We start from the raw sequence: 16,318 nt of genomic DNA, 5'->3' as shown, positions 1-16,318 counted from the left end.
CTAGTAGGATGGATGTAGCACAGGATCTGAGATGTTGCATAGGAAGCAGTTCATTAGGTGCTAGGCTGCCCTTACTTCTATTGTACATTTTATTCAATAATTTATTTCTTCACTGCTTTTGCTGAGGCTCAGTTCCCAATCTCAGGTATGCTCATAGGTTTACAAATGGTTTGCCCCCATGAGAGTACAACTGGGCGGTAAAGAAAAGAAAGATAGAAAGTAGTTAAGCTTGTGTAACAACCTGCTTATCACATTCATGACTTACTAGGTTTATCTAATCACTATACTTTGAGAAAGAGATGCTGAAAAAAGTATTACAGTATTGTTCTAAACTTAGATCAATCATTCTTTCCATTTCTCTGTCCAAGAAATCTTTTCTTTAAAAAGTAAAAAATTGTGGGACCTGAGAGAACATAATACTGGAAAGTTTGACTGGAAATATAGCATAAATTAACTCCACCACTGTTTACATCTACTACCATCAACCTAGGACATACTATATTTTTCTTTGATTCTATTGGCACCTGACTGGAATAAGAACAAGTGATATTTATGTTTTGTAATGTGCTTGCAGCTGCACATATTCTACTAAAATATTTCATGTGTCTCATGCAAATTCATGTATAATTTATATTCTATTTCTGTCAAAATAACAACAAATAAATAACTACTAAGGGAAAAAGGAAGAAACAACTCCTCTGGTAGTGAGAGTACAAAAGCAGATATTTATTTTAAAAATGCAGATTTGTAAACAGGAATGACTCAAGAGGCATGCCATTTTTATAGATATTTCTCACAAAAGTTATATATGTCTAAGAGCTATTTTTCTGGAAATCATCATATTAAAAGAGACCAGGGGTGGGGGGATAACTGTCCACAAGTTTTACCTGGTGGTCAAAAGATTATCAATGTTCTTCCAGAGATAAAAAATATACAATAATAAGCAATGAATAATAACTTCTGAAACTACTGCTGAATTTCAACAAGCAAAGAAAAAATATTCATTTACAATATTAGTTAAAATGTTTTTAGTTATTACTGAATAAAAGATATTCAACATGTGTATTTAATTGATTGGTTTCTAAGACTGTTTATTTTTCAGTAACATGTAGAGGAGTAGTTCTTAATTATGACTTTAACTTTATCCAGCAGGCCATCCCAAATCTAAGGGAGCTGTTGCTATTGCATCAGGGCTGTTGCAGCTCTGAACATCTAGGGAACCTGCTCATCTTCTAACAAGTCTGAAAAGGTGTCCATCAGGAGTTTAATGGTATTATCTGTCAAAAAAAAAAGATCAACCAGTGAACTATAATCTCTTTAATCTTATAGTGAATGGTACCCTGTTATGTAAAGTTAGGAAAAAGTGTTGAAAAGAAACTGAATATCTGAAGACTAAGAGGAAGAATTTCAGCAATCCCCAGTCATAATTTGAAAATCTAATGAATTTGTCTGGATGCCAAACTTCCAGGAATTTCCTAGAATTTTTGATTTTGGCTTGATCTAAAATGCTGATAGTTTCCCAACCGAAACTGTATTTGAGTCTGTTCAGGTATTGTGAGATTAAGGAAATTTCTGTCATTCTTCTAAGTGGTGTTCCTGGATGTGTTATGATAGTCTTCTGTCTATCAGTCCTACATAGCGCTATTGCAATCCTTGCATTGCAAGTTACAGATGATTCCTGGTCCTCCCACCCCTTGGGCTACTGAGTTTTTTTATTTTGTTTAAAATGTTTCGTTGGTTTGTATGCTACAGTGTGATCCCACATGATTATAGCAATCAATCATTTCTAAGATATTTTTGATGTATAGGAGTATAATCTTTTTTACAGATTGCATTGGCTGCACTGTAGTGGGTCGTGTAGTCGAACATTTTTTTGGATAAAGTACAAGTTTACAACATTATGTTGTAAGATGCTGTTGCTCCAAGTTGCTTGTGCTCATCTGAATAGCATTCTTACATAGCTCCTCTTCTGGGAGAATAAATAATTAGTTTGGAAGTGGAGCACTTGGTTAGCATGGATTGCTTTCCAATAGTCTTGGGTTTGTAGTTGCCATTGTTTCCTCTGCTGTTGAGGATATCCAGGAAGGGGAAGTGTGCTGTTGTTTTCTTCTTGTCATTTTACACCTTCAAATATATTGTTTCATTGATCTTCTTGAGTTATTACTTTGCTATGACAAAGTATGTGGTTTACATACCACATCCATACTTCTGATTGCATGTGTGGGAGTTATATAGCTTTTAGAAACTGTATCATGTCTCTGCTATCAATCTAGACATTGATGATCCCAGTCTCATTTATTACACTCTTATTGTAATAAATCACTCAATTTGATTAGACACATAGACTCATAAAAATCATTTTATCTCTGCAAGCTCTGGCACCCAACTTCAATATTTAAATACTGCTGCAATGGATGAAATATGAAAAAATGGTACAATATATTGATATTATCAATTTATATTAATTTGTCCATTTTACATATATAAAAACTTAAAATCTTAGAAATTCCCAATTTCTTGAATCAACTTTCTCAAGCTCATTTTTTTAACACTGTGTATTTCTATATGTAATTGACATGCTAGTTATGGTATATAATACTGTTCTTCCAGGGCAAAGGTCTGTTAACTTTATCCTCTTTTTCACATCCAGACATTGTGTGAAGTAAGAAGCATAGAATTTTAGACAATTTTTTAATATTGTAGTCTCAGAAATTAGACTGGCATCTTCTAGAATGTCATTAACATTGAACTATTTTGAGAGACCTTTAAGGGACTGTTGTTTATTTGGTAGCTGGTTAGGCATGGTTGGTCTTTATTCCTATACCCTACTGATCATTGATTTTGTGTTATTTTTGTGTGTGTATTTATATATGTAGTTGTTTATGGCTATCTTGTTGATATAAGCTTCAGGGAGTAAGTAAATTTGATGATATATAAGATCATTTAATCAATGAATGAAGATCCTAATTGTTTTTCATAGGTCTGAGGATATGTTTTGAGAATGGAAGCTTTCTCTACTTGTTCTAAATCCTTATGAGTAATACAACACTGCAAAATCAATATTTTAAATGACAGGTATTCTAAATGGTGGCATGCATTGGTTAAAATATTGGAATAGGATTGGGAGACTTTTTATCTACATCATAAATTGAGTACTTTGTCAGATTCCCTTGTTAATATTATTCTATTTGCTTATTCAGGACAAAAATGCACTTGTTATCACTTGATTTAGTACCTCTGCAAATAAGTACAAAAAAAAGAAAGCCCAGTCAATATTCCAATATACATTTTTAAATTCTGCATTACATGAGATGTAATATATATTCACCTTTTTGTTTTGCAAAATCATTTTGAGCATATGCAGTAACATGTCTTGGAACAGAGTCTAGCTAATTATTTCTAGGAGCTGAATGAAACCGTGTATGTGAAGATAGAATTTAAAAATATTATCCGCAAATAAACCATAGTTAAATCCAGTACTATACTACTTAAATAACATTTTCTTTTAAAGTAATATGCAAGCACATGTAATAATGAAGAGTGTTCACATATAGCATGGAAATGTTTGTAAATTTAAAATATCTTTATATTAATGACACTAGAAAAGTAATCTCTATGATCTGAGGGGATACTTTGTTTTTGACTTTAAAAGGAAAACTGGAAAATATCATTGTCCTAGGCACAGTAGAATTATAGTTTGTTAGAATTCCTCCTGTTGAAAATAATTTGAAAATGACATTCCAAAAAAAAATGTTCCTAAAATATATAAATGTATTGAGACTGACTAATTATAATTATTTTAAGACTCATCCTTTTTTTTCTTACTGCATACTTACTCTGAACTGCATGTGAAAGAACAACTTTCCATGTTTCTGAAGTGACTTCTTTTACATCCACTTGGTAATGATGAATTGGGACACCTCCATGAGAATCTGGTTTATTAAAAGATACTTTAGCAAAAGTCTGTGATACATCTACAATTTTAACTCCATGTGGACTGGATGGTACATCTGGGGGAAAAAATAAAGAACATATAATAATATGGTAAAATTATGCAATATATGAAACAATAAACAGTGTTATTTTATTACATGGTGAAAACATTAACAGTATTAAATAAGCAAAACTGATCAGTACATTGAAAGGTTGAAAATGGGGTCTGCAGGAAAGTTAGATTTTTTGAGGCTAAAATCCTTTGGATAGAAGTTTAATGAAAAATGCATGCTAAGATTTACATATCTAGGTTCAACTTTATGTTACCAATAAATAAATAAATAAAATGCATAGAATTACTTTTTATTAATGCAAACTCTTCTAAACTTAAGAATATTTTTTTTACATTTTATTTAACTTTTCATAGATAAATGTTGCACAAATGCATTCATTTTGTTCTTTTAAATTACATTTAAGAAAGTCAAGTAAATAAGGTTTAAATCATAGAATTGTATGCTATAAAAGATTTACAGGAAAAAATTACAATTAAATGCTAAACTATATTTAATTTGGTATTTTTAGTATACTTTGAAAATCAAAGTATACTAAGCTTGTTTTTATTGTTATAGAATGTTTTAGGATTTTTGGAAATTTTGGAAGATGAAACTGACATGAGAAAACAATGGCAATCTTCCAAAACATCTCTTAACTCAAAAGGAGGTTCTAAACTTGAATTAATATGCTAAAGAACTCAATTGGACAGATGGTAATTTATTGAAAGAGATCAAAGAAAGATGGAGGAATATACAGAAATAATGTACAGCAGATGTCAACATCCAAGAAACCTTAGAAGATATTCACTACTTACAAGAATCTCTAGTCTTAGAAGATTAGAATTTAAGTCAGCTCTTAAGTGATTACTAATTCTGAAGTATAATCAGTGAAACTCTACAGTAGGAGGAGGTCAAGTATACTACCAATACCAAATAAAAGAGTGTGCAAATTATTATTATTAAAGTACTTAAATACTTATTTTTATTTTACTGAACTATTAAAACAATAGAGTCTTGAAACAATACAACTATTAAAATAAGGGACTATTCTCAATCAGAGTGAGGATACATTCAAGTCATGTCTGCAAGATAACCAATAAACCTCTGAAGACTCTGGAAGAACCACTCATTGCTTCATTGTTCGACTGTTGACAACTTATAGTCTTCCTCACATCTAACATGTCATTTCAACCTATTGGTTCTGGTCTTGATCCATAATGCAGTAAAATATATGTCCATTCTATTGTCTGTATGGCAACTCTTCGGTATTTGAAGAAGCAATCATATATTACCTATGCTATATTTACCTAGATATTGTGGCATTTCCTCATAGACATCATCGTTTTAATAATCCTTTTCTTAACTTGCTCAAATTTATATAGCTATGTTAACTATATTATGGCAGAGTAATCAAAATGAATCTGTCTATGGCAAAGTACAGTAGACCAATTACTTGCCATGATCTTGCCATGATCTATGATATGCTAAGCATTTCAAGATAGCATTTGTCTTTTAGCAATTACAATACATTGCAGCTTCATCTTTAATTTGTGGCCAACAGGGACATATGGTCCCTTTTGCATGTACTAACATCAAGCACATTATCTCATATTCTATGTCTTTGCCATATATCAGGGGGGTGAAACTTGTGGCCTGCAGGCCAGGTGCATCATTTGCTGGCCCCTCTCTGCCCTGTTTAGCAAAGGGGAAAAAGGACCTGATACATTATGTGACACTGCCATGACAACACGAGTTTGACATCCCTGCCACATATTGTTACTATCTTGATAGAGATATACCATGTAACTTTTATTTTTCTCTTAAATTCAACTTCATTTATTTAAAATATTAGTCACCCTTCCAAATTTATGTCACGTGCAAGCTTTATAAGGGTTCCCTCAATTGCCTATCCAAGTCATTGATTAAACAAAAAAGAGGAACTGTTGCATAGAGCTTATGGCAGAGACCTACAGATTTAGTACTTTTCTCCGAGATGATGTGGAACCTTAACTAGCATGCTTTGAGTGAGATCATCTAACAAATCCATCTTATGGTGATATCATCAAGTTTCCGCTTTACTATTTTATGAAGAAAAATATTTTGTTGTACTTTTCAGGGACTTTGCTGAGGTCCAGGTATACCACAGCTATAATATTCTTCCAGTCTGTCTCCTAATGTGTCAAAGAAGAAAATAGGTTTAGCCTGGCATTATCAGTTTATGACAAATGTTTGAGGCTTTCTTTTAGTCACAGTATATCAATACACAGTGGGACACAGTGGCTCAGTGGCTAAAACACTGAACTTGTCGATCAAAAAGATTGGCAGTTCTGTGGTTCGAATGCCTAGCGCTGTGTAATGGAGTGAGCTTCTGTCCCAGCTTCTGCCAACCTAGCAGTTCGAAAGCATGTAAAAATGCTAGTAGAAAAATAGAAACCACCTTTGGTGGGAAGGTAACAGTGTTCTGTGCACCTTCGGCATTTAATCATGCTGGCCACATGACCACAAAGATGTCTTCGGACAGTGCTAGCTCTTTGGGTTTGAAACGGAGATAGGCACTGCCCTCTAGAGTTGGGAATGACTAGCACATATGTGCAAGGGGAACCTTTACCTTTACCGATGCCTATACAAGTTCTCACAAACATTTTTTTCACTGCCAGTTTGATGACATTAGGCAATAGAGATGTTAGGCTGAAAAATCTGTAGCTTCCTGGCTCCTCCCCCATTTCCTTTTTTGAGGATGGGAAGATATTTGTTCTCTTCCTGTTTTTGAAATCTCATAAATCCTTCATGAATTTCCAAAGATTGTTCTGTGATCATTTCTACTACTTCCTGGGGTCCTGAATTCCTTTAAATTAGTCCAATTATTTAACCCCTTGAATACAATGTCCTTGCATCCTAAAATGTAATCTACATGGCCTTTGAGTCTTGAATTATTTAAATTTATTATTTCTTAACTACCTTATCTTTGTCTACAAGAAAATTAAGAACATTCTTCCTTCCTATCACCTATCACCAATTTATCACTTTCCCCCTGCAATAGATCTATACTCTCTTTATTTTCCTTTCCTTTCTAACTTACTCAACAGAACCTTTTATTTTTTGCTGTTTATCTGTCACAAGCTTCACCTTATACTAAACTTTAGCCTTTCTGACAGAGTTTATACAATTTCTGAATCTATTTTGAATTCTTCTTTGGTTATGTTCCTCTTCTGTTTCTTGTTCATATCCCTTTCCTCTTCAGCAGTTTAATGAGTTCTGCATATATCATGCTACCTTTTTTATTCCTTTGGGTTTTAGTCTTCCCATGTGATGTAATTATAATTTAACTATCCTGTTTTATAGGATTTCTCATCCTTCCTGGACGTTTTCCTTCATTAGGATTTAAACTATTAGGCTGAAGCAACTTTTCTTGGATTTCATTAAAAAATCCCTCTGAAGTGTAGCATAAAGCCCTGAGACTTCTTGGTTTCTGAAACTACAGAATGAGGGGAAGATTGCATTAGTTTTCCCAATCAAGCACCCCCGGGCAACTGTATTGTCAACAGGAAATCCTTTCAATCCAAAAGCACCTTCAGTTAGCTTTGTTGGTATTTTTCACATGAATAACAGACAGGCCATAGATTAAAAGACAATATGATCACTTTGTTCATGTTTGAACCGGGTTGATTGAATCAGGTTGGTGAGTTTTAGGTCCCTGGTAGCAGATCACCTGTTCTTTCTTTTATCTTCTCAAAAATAAATTTGTCAGTAAAAGAATAAGAACTTGTTGGATCTCTGACTCTTAACAGATGTCAAAATAATAAATGTTCTCCAGTGTAACTATTATATACCTCTTTGAAAATTGGTAACCTGCAACAGAGAGGCTTTATTCATATTTCTGGACTGTCCAGATTCTCTGTGATGAACTCTTACAATAAATTCACTTTTGTTTCTCTGAACCCTTTTACAACTTTAAACAGATTTTCAGCCCATCGATTCTGAAATTTCTGAGCAAATATGTTGATGGGTAGGTGAATGTGTTTGTAATTTAGATATTCTGAGCCTATTTATTGGATCAATTCCTTTTCAGTAGACTAGTACTGTGCTCTGGTATTCCAGTAATGTGCTAATTATTGTCCCATAAGGTTTCAATGATGCTTCCACATCAAATTTGTCTTTCTGAATTAGGATAATTCATTACTATTTTGTTTATTTTCCATATTCTGTCCATTTAAAAACATTTGATATTCTGAATATCATCTTGGTCCTCTTGTTGCAGTATCCTGTAACACCATCTTCTTCTTGTTCGGCTATATCCATCATCAGATGTTTGTGATCATGTTGTCAATCATATTTTTATCAACAGCTGCACGAAAAAGTGCTTTTGAGTTTTACCCAAACCAGTCCCTTAGATTTTGAAGCCATGATGTTCTTCTTCTGCCTGGATCTCATTTGCCTTCAATCTTTCCTTGGAGGATTAAGTGAAGTATGCTGCATTTTTCTGAGTGTCACATCACAGGTAAAAAATATTCTAACTTTTGCTTTTTTATGGTTTTGATGATTTTTCTTGGCTGTAATGATGTAACACCATCATGACCTCCTATTTCTTCCTTTGAATTCTGCGTTCTTGTATTATGTCTTTGGTTGCATATTTATATCTTTTGTTCCAGATTAATTTCTTCCTGATGAGAAATTAAGGAAAGGTGTCTGCCATAGCTTGCTTTTTTTGTAAGACATAACCATCTTTTCTCAGGAGTTCTTTCTGAAACTAAGACCACTGCTGTAGAACTCAGTCTCTTGTTGATCACATTATCTGAATAGCCAGTTGCTGATTCATTTTCTTCTGCCATCTCATACCCAGGACTGTTCACATCTCATTCATTTTTTGCCCTATGTCTCATAGTCTCCATATACTTTTTCATTGTTTTCATGGTATTCAACCTCACATGGATCAAAATGAAAAAATATATATGGTTGTTCATGGCTTTGTTTGGTCTTGAAAACCTCCTGTCACATCCTGTAGATGGGCACCTGGAAGACAATACACCTTCCACAATGTCATATCAGTGTATTCACAACCATTTTGATTTCCCTCAGCAAGGAATCACCACCACCACAACATGCTCTTTTTTCTCAAGGTTTATCATTGGTTTATTCAGTCCCTGGGACCTTTCATTCAATTCCATTCCTATTTCAGATATGACCACATTGAAGCACTTTCTCTTTGAAATAAGAACTAATAGGAATTATTATAGGGTCAGGTTTTCAGTATCTACATTAAATTATGTGAAGACATCATCGGGAACTGAGGAGCTGAATGCTGTCAGCATGAGGCTGACTCCTAGATCTTTCTTCGTGACAGGTGTGGTTCCCTAAAATACCTGTGTGATTTTATAATAGAAGAATAATAAATTGAAATTATATTTTAAAAAGGTGGATTGAAATGGTGGACGTTAAGGGACATACTGTCATGGATTTTATCTTTACCAACAAATAAAAGTTTGAGGATAATAAAATAAATAAGAATGCATAGTTGAAGTTCTTGATTTCAAAAAGTTTACTTAAAAAAATCAAAGACAGATATTTGAAAGGCTGATTTTAATAAACTAATAGAAATAGTGAGAAAATGCCCTTGGAATTTATTCTTAAAAGAAAGATATCATGGTTGGTTTGGCCTTCTTGTAAGGAAAGTTAAGTATAAGGCATTCTGCAACAATATCAATGCGGAAAAAGACATCGAAAAATACAATTTGAGTGGATATACAGAATAGATTCATGAAGGAGTTGAGATTAAAGACAATGCTTATTGGAATGGAAGGATAATCTAATTACCAAGATTGTTGACAAATCTTCAGCTCAGAAATGTAGGAATTAGGTCAGGAAGGCAAAGGTGGGAAAATGAGCTAAGAAGAGCAAGAGAAGCAAAGTCCAGCAAGATTTTCTTCAAATATACTAGCAGCAAGAAGAAAACAAATGAGGTTGTGAGATCATTGCTTACTTCAAATGGAAACATCTTAACAGAGCACCAAGAGAAAGCAGAATTCAATTCCCTTTTTTGCTTTCTCTTTACAGCCAGAAGAAGCAGTGATTTGACAGTTCAGATTGTGAACAAATGGAACAGAGGAAGGTGCAAGTCAGTAAAAATGTGCTAAGAAAAATTCTAAATAATTTGAATGTGTTCAAAACATTAGGTCCTGGGGAAAATATACATTGAAATACCGAAGTGGCTGAATACCAATTCAGTCTGTCAATTATTTTTAAAGAACCATGGAAAATTGGGAGATGCCAGGAAATTGGAAAACAGGACATGTGATTCCCTTCTTCAAGAAAGGGGAAACAATCTAAATACTAAAGGAAGTTTAATATAAATATTTGGAGCTTCTGGGCAGTCACATCTTGAGGATGATTTAATTGATTTCCCTGTAGGTGACTAAGAGTTGTAGTAATGATGTTCCACTATTCTTTAAGAATCTTGTGGTTTTCATTATAGGTATCATAATGCCAGAGAGATGGTAGATCTGCCTTTTCTGAATGGGATTATAGTACTTAGTTGGGAGGTGCTTATAAACTCAAATATTTCTTTGATTATCAAGATTGAGTCAATAGCCAAGAGTGCCTTTTATTAATTTTAGTTGTTGATGTAGTAACTATAACCCTTTCTAGAATAAATTAAATTTAAACCTTGTACACAGGTTGGTAGCCTCTAAGAATGCCTATGGCAAAGTAGCCCATATGAACTTGCCTTTTTGTGGTGTTCGTGAACTTCAGCTGAGGAAAAAAAGGTAGGTCTTGGGTAAACTTGCATAAACTCTTTTTATGCAAACTGCCATGCTTACTACGATAATATAAGTAATTCAACTATAGTTGGATTACTTATATTAGATTTGTCTGATGGTGACATGGAATCAAACTTCCTCTGTAAAAACCTAGTTTTTTAAAAAAAATGTTTAAAGTTTTAAAGTTAATTTATTCCCCAAGCAGCTGAAAGTTTTATTACCTTTTAAAAAATTCTATAACTACACAGTTCTGAATTATTAGGTTTTTAAAAAAATATTTTACTAATTTCTTTTTAATTGTTTTATTGAATGGATTTAAATTTGTTTTTATCATAAACGTAAAACAGATTACAGTGTTCTGAAGCTTACAAAAGTATATAAATATATAAAAGTTGATTTTATAGATTGTGGATTATATTTTCTTTATTTGAAGGACACAAGAAACAGAGTGCAGAGACAAGAAATGAGGGGAGAGAAGTGAGTACTTCTCAGTAAGTACACACTGAGTACTGTACCTATGATCTCCAAAATACGGAAGGTTGCACTGAGTTTGATATGTAGCCTTGTTGAGAAGCTTTTAAAATCATATTTTACATTCCTTTTATTTCAGAAAACTAAAATAGATGTTATTTCTTAAAAAAAGAGATTTTTTTAATCATCCAAGACATTTATTTTTATATAAATAAATTACTTACCAGCCAAGGTTAGGATATATTCCTGATATCTTTTCCCTATTCTATTTGTGGCTGTACAGTTGTAATGTCCAAAGTCAATGTCTGATGTGGGAGCAATCTTTATAGAAAGGAGAGAGAGGGAGAAAGAGGAAGAGGGGAGAGGGGGAGAGAGAGAGAGGGAGAGAGAGGGAGAGAGGGAGAGGGGGGGGGAGAGAAAGAGAGAGAGAAGTATGCATCAGTTTTTATGTAAAATTGACAGACCTGAATAACTGTACATATAATATCTAAGTATAATATTTTTCATGTCATCAGCAACATTGCAAATAATAGGGGGTTCATTACTAACAATTGTAATCCTTACTAGAAATGTTTGAATTGAATAGAGATGGGGGCCCAGAGATGTGATACAAAGGTATGAGAAATAAATGATAACTGGCAAAATATAAGCCTGAATTTTTAGCAAATAATATTAATATATTTACGATGATGGGGGGAAATTATCTTGAACAAAGAAAGTACAAAGTTATCACTGGAAGCTTACCTCTAATATTAATTTGTTTTCACTACTATGAGTCTTTAAATGATTTGTATTTTCTACAGGTAAAACCAATTTTCCTCTTCTCCACTGAAGAGATGCTGCTGGATTAGACAGAACATCACAACTTATGTTGATGGGATTTCCTTCCCAAGAATAATAAATTGTTTGATTTGACACAAAGATTGGCGCATCTGCAACACATATTTATAAAAGCATATTATTACTTTGCCTTAACTTAACATTACATTGATTGGTTTAATAAAGACATGTCTATTATTTAGATTTATCAAAATACTGTTTTAGAATGTTATGCACATCCTAATAATAAGTGAAATATAATCAAAAGTTTCAATTACAATTTGCTCTTTGGAATTATTACTTTTATAATATAATAAAATGAATTATTTTCAGAGGGACAAAATCCTATCTATAATGGTGTAAACTATTCAGATTAGCAATATTTTAACTGTGAATTAAATGAACAGCAAATATACCACTTAATTATGCATTTTCCACAATTAAAAATGTTCTGGGAGCAAGTATTAATGCTCATACACCCCAAAACCATGACAAGACAGGCTGATTTTGTTTTTTAGGAATACTTTTTCTACACCATATTTGTCTGTTATTTTGTTGAACTTTCAGAGGGCGTGTAAGTATTTTGTTTATCTTCACTGTGGTCAATGACGGCTATTTTTACAGCATTTCAGATACTGATTCTTTCTAGTTCAGTTATTTATATACTTAGAAATTTTGTGAATTATGGAACTGTCAGTGATGCAAAAATAAAATAAATGAAATAAAAAGTAAAATAAAATAATGAGAATAATAAAGACAAAAGCAACCCAGAAGGAACATACACAAAGATGTGTTTCATTTTCACTCTCTAGTATGAGTTGAATTCATCCTAGAACCAAACATTTTCAATGCTTCTACACGAAACATATTTGAAAATATGGAGCCAACTATGATGACGACAATATGCTTATAGTCAAGTTCTAAAAAAAAATGAGAATGCTAAATTTGTTTTTGTTTATGTATTGTTTAAAGGCTGTTTATAGGTTGGAAAAGCTATATAGAAACATTTTGAAATAATTATAACACAGGATAATGTAGGGATTTTGACATTTAAATTAGGTGGAAACAATGTCCATGAACAGGCTCCCTTATACCTGTTATGTCCAATCCTCATGACTTGTTAGAGGGATAGTGAAGTAAACAATACAACAAAAAAGCATTAATAATAATTCCACTGAATTTTTTTATACACTTTTTTTCTCCCTCCAACATTCAAAAATTTGAAAAGAAAGTGAAATAAAAGTACAAAATTCTGTATTAACACCCGAAGTTGATCTTCTTAATCCCGATGTAAGATATCCAAAGATGCTTGAATCCAATAAATAAAATAAAATAAGAGCTTAAGTCATTGAATCAAATGTACTATACTGAATCACCAAATTTAGCAACAAATTGAATTATTATAATTTTGGCATATAAGACACTATTATGACAGTTAAATTGCAGTGTTGTCATGGCTTCTAATATGACAAGTAGTTCAAAATGAGTACAAAATAGGCAAGGTCAAAATAGAAATAGACGGTACATAATCATAGTTACAACAATAATATACCATACTGTTTATTTCTAGGGCACATATTGGAAAATAGGTGGGGGGGAGGCAGTAATATCCTCACTCTTAATCAGGAGATGAAAACCATATTTTGAACTAGTTATACTTTCAAGATAACCTATTCTCAATTCAGAGCATGAATTACTGAAATTAAGCCATTCCATCCAGGAAAATTAATAACTAATAACTGTGAATATGATCACTTAGGTGGCTAAAAACCCAATAATGCTGAATATATATTCTTTCCATTTTGTTTGAATTATCTTTAGATTATTGCACTGTTTCATTTCAATTCATTACTGGTCCCAGTCATCAAGTTGATAAGACTCTTATTTCAACTTAATAAAATATGAAGGACAATAGGAGTCTAACCCTGTGTGGTCTACTGATTAAGGTACTAGGGTAGAAAGAGGGAGACCATGAGTTCAAGTCCCGTCTCGGCCATCAAAGCCAGCAGGGTTAATTTGGGGCAGTCATTCCGTCTCAGTCCAACCCACTTTACAAGATTATATTTGAGATTCAAATAAATAAATAATTAAGATTTGAAATGCTAGTCTACAGATATCAAACTTAGAATCATTTACTGAGCAGAATCATGCATCTGCCTCCAACACTATTTTCTGGATTTGGTATCTTTCAAGGGAACAAAATCATAGAGAAACATCTGTTTATAAATGTAAAATAGTGTAAGAAGAAAATACACAGTAATATAAGAAGAAGAAAAATACCTTCCAAGCAAGATGAACTGAAATTGAAAATGACACTCTCAAACCCAAAATCTCTATTCAATAATACATATTCAAATTTGCCAATATGCTTTTTATATGCCAAGCTCCAAAATGGGTACAAAGTGCTTGGAATTATCTGACCAACATGGACTAGAAAGGAGCAACGGTTATCTTTTTTTTATTTTATTTTGATATTATGTTTCTGTCAATACAGCAATGCTTGCATTTGCTTTTTTTCAGCTAGAACATGTTACAATTATAATCTGTAAGGCATTTGGGCAGTTTTTCACTATACTGTTGCCATAAATTCAAATTCACTTGAATTTTCACAACCACTTAATTTTGAAATTATTTGGGTGATTTCTCCCACTTATTATACCTTATCAAAACTTGGGATGCTGTCTTCTCCTACTCACCACCATCTGTCTCCTTTATAATGTCAGTTATAAATTCTATGTCAGTTTAACCATGTCAGTTAAAATATGTTGGACAGCAGTGGATATCTCACGAAACCTTGGTGTGCAACCTAGCACATCTCTCAAGTTTGATGCAGAACACTGATGCCATACTTGTTGAGTATAACTCTTCAATTGGCTGCACATCTACCCTAATGAAATACTGACATTTTTTTCTATTACATTTCACTGGAGTTGTCACCAAGTGCTTGTTCATTCCCATTGTTAACTAGTGACTCTATCAAAAAGTATCACGTTTGCTTGACAATTATTTATTTTTGATAAATTAATTCATGCTGTTTTCTGCCAAACAACACATACTTTATAATGTTCAGAATTGCTACCCAGTTTAATATTTTATCTGATATTAAATCAGTTCACCAATCTGTAATTACTTTGACCCAATTTCCCGATTTTTGCAAACAAGAAAATTTGGCTTCTAGCATTTAGTTCATCTTCCATGATTTTTCAAAAAAGTTTGGATAATATCTGTAAACTCTTACTTTTTGTATTAATATTGACAAAACGTTTCTCAATATTCTAAATAGCTCTCGGAATTTTATTTTTAGTACTAAGTTTCACACTATTTTCTGGTCTCTTGTTTGCCTCCCTTGCAAGATTCAGTTTAAAGCCTGCAGATCAGGTTTGCAAGACACCTTCCAAACCTATTTTATAGGTCTTGTAAGATGTTGTCAGCCTTTCGCCAAGAGTTCAGTAATGTATTTTACTTGGATTATTTTATTAATTGTATGTAGTATGATAAAAGATTTCTATTTACCTAAATATCATATTATAGTAGAATTGTGCAAATAATTTCAATGAAGAATTTCACAAAGTGTGTTTGTATCCTCAAATGTTGAAGCATCTTAATATTTGGAAGGCTTCTGTAACTTCATTGAAGGATTGCCCCTGAGGTGAAGGGCAAAATAGCTTTCAAAACAGCATGACTTTAATTCACCAAGGAGGAAAGATTCACTTAAACAATAAAATTGGTGAAACATACTTTTTTTTAAAATGCTACCTTTAATTGGACATCTTTGTCAACTACCATTCAGACTAGATATGAAATTCTTTATTGTTATTGTATTGCTACCTCTGATATATGACCTGCATGTAACTTTTTATGTCTCTCTTTGTTTTTCCTTCTGAATAACTTTTTTGGTGGGCATTAAAATGTTTAGGGTTCAGAGTCTTACTTTAATATAACTTGCTTACTTCATTCTCAGTACCTCCAAAGGTTTTGGATGCTTAAAAAAAAAACAATTGCAACCTTATTAATAGCTTCCATGAAGAAAGTAGGCCATCAACCTTTTGAGAGATACATAGCTAGGTCCTTGATAATGATTGAGAAACTTCCTAAAATTAATTTTCTAAAATATTAATACAAATACAGTTTCAAGCAGAATTACAAGACTTGTGTTAGATTGTCGAGAAGCAGCAGGCGAGAGGCGTGAGTGAGTTTCAGCACTATTTTATTTCAAGAGTAAGTGACTGCGCTCTGCCGGCTGGGCTGCCGGAGCTCTGGCAGACCAGGCGGCCAATGACAGTTGCT

General features: G+C 32.9%; 1 protein-coding gene across 3 annotated transcripts in view; it reads right to left on the bottom strand.

The window, feature by feature from the left end:
- NCAM2 (neural cell adhesion molecule 2) overlaps window positions 1-16,318 on the bottom strand; it is a 149,999-nt gene that overhangs the window by 20,935 nt on the left and 112,746 nt on the right. For all 3 annotated transcript variants that reach the window (XM_081952621.1, XM_081952619.1, XM_081952620.1), the window contains exons 10-12: window positions 11,957-12,144; window positions 11,437-11,533; window positions 3,837-4,010 (exon numbers count right to left, since the gene is read on the bottom strand). In XM_081952621.1, the coding sequence (XP_081808747.1) occupies window positions 3,837-4,010; window positions 11,437-11,533; window positions 11,957-12,144 (459 nt within the window). The remainder of the gene's footprint in view (window positions 1-3,836; window positions 4,011-11,436; window positions 11,534-11,956; window positions 12,145-16,318) is intronic.

This window comes from Natrix helvetica (genome assembly GCF_964273705.1).
Source record: "Natrix helvetica genome assembly, chromosome: 4".
Lineage (NCBI taxonomy): Eukaryota > Metazoa > Chordata > Lepidosauria > Squamata > Natricidae > Natrix > Natrix helvetica.
Note: the sequence above shows the minus strand (reverse complement) of the source record. Positions and strands in the feature narration are given on the sequence as shown.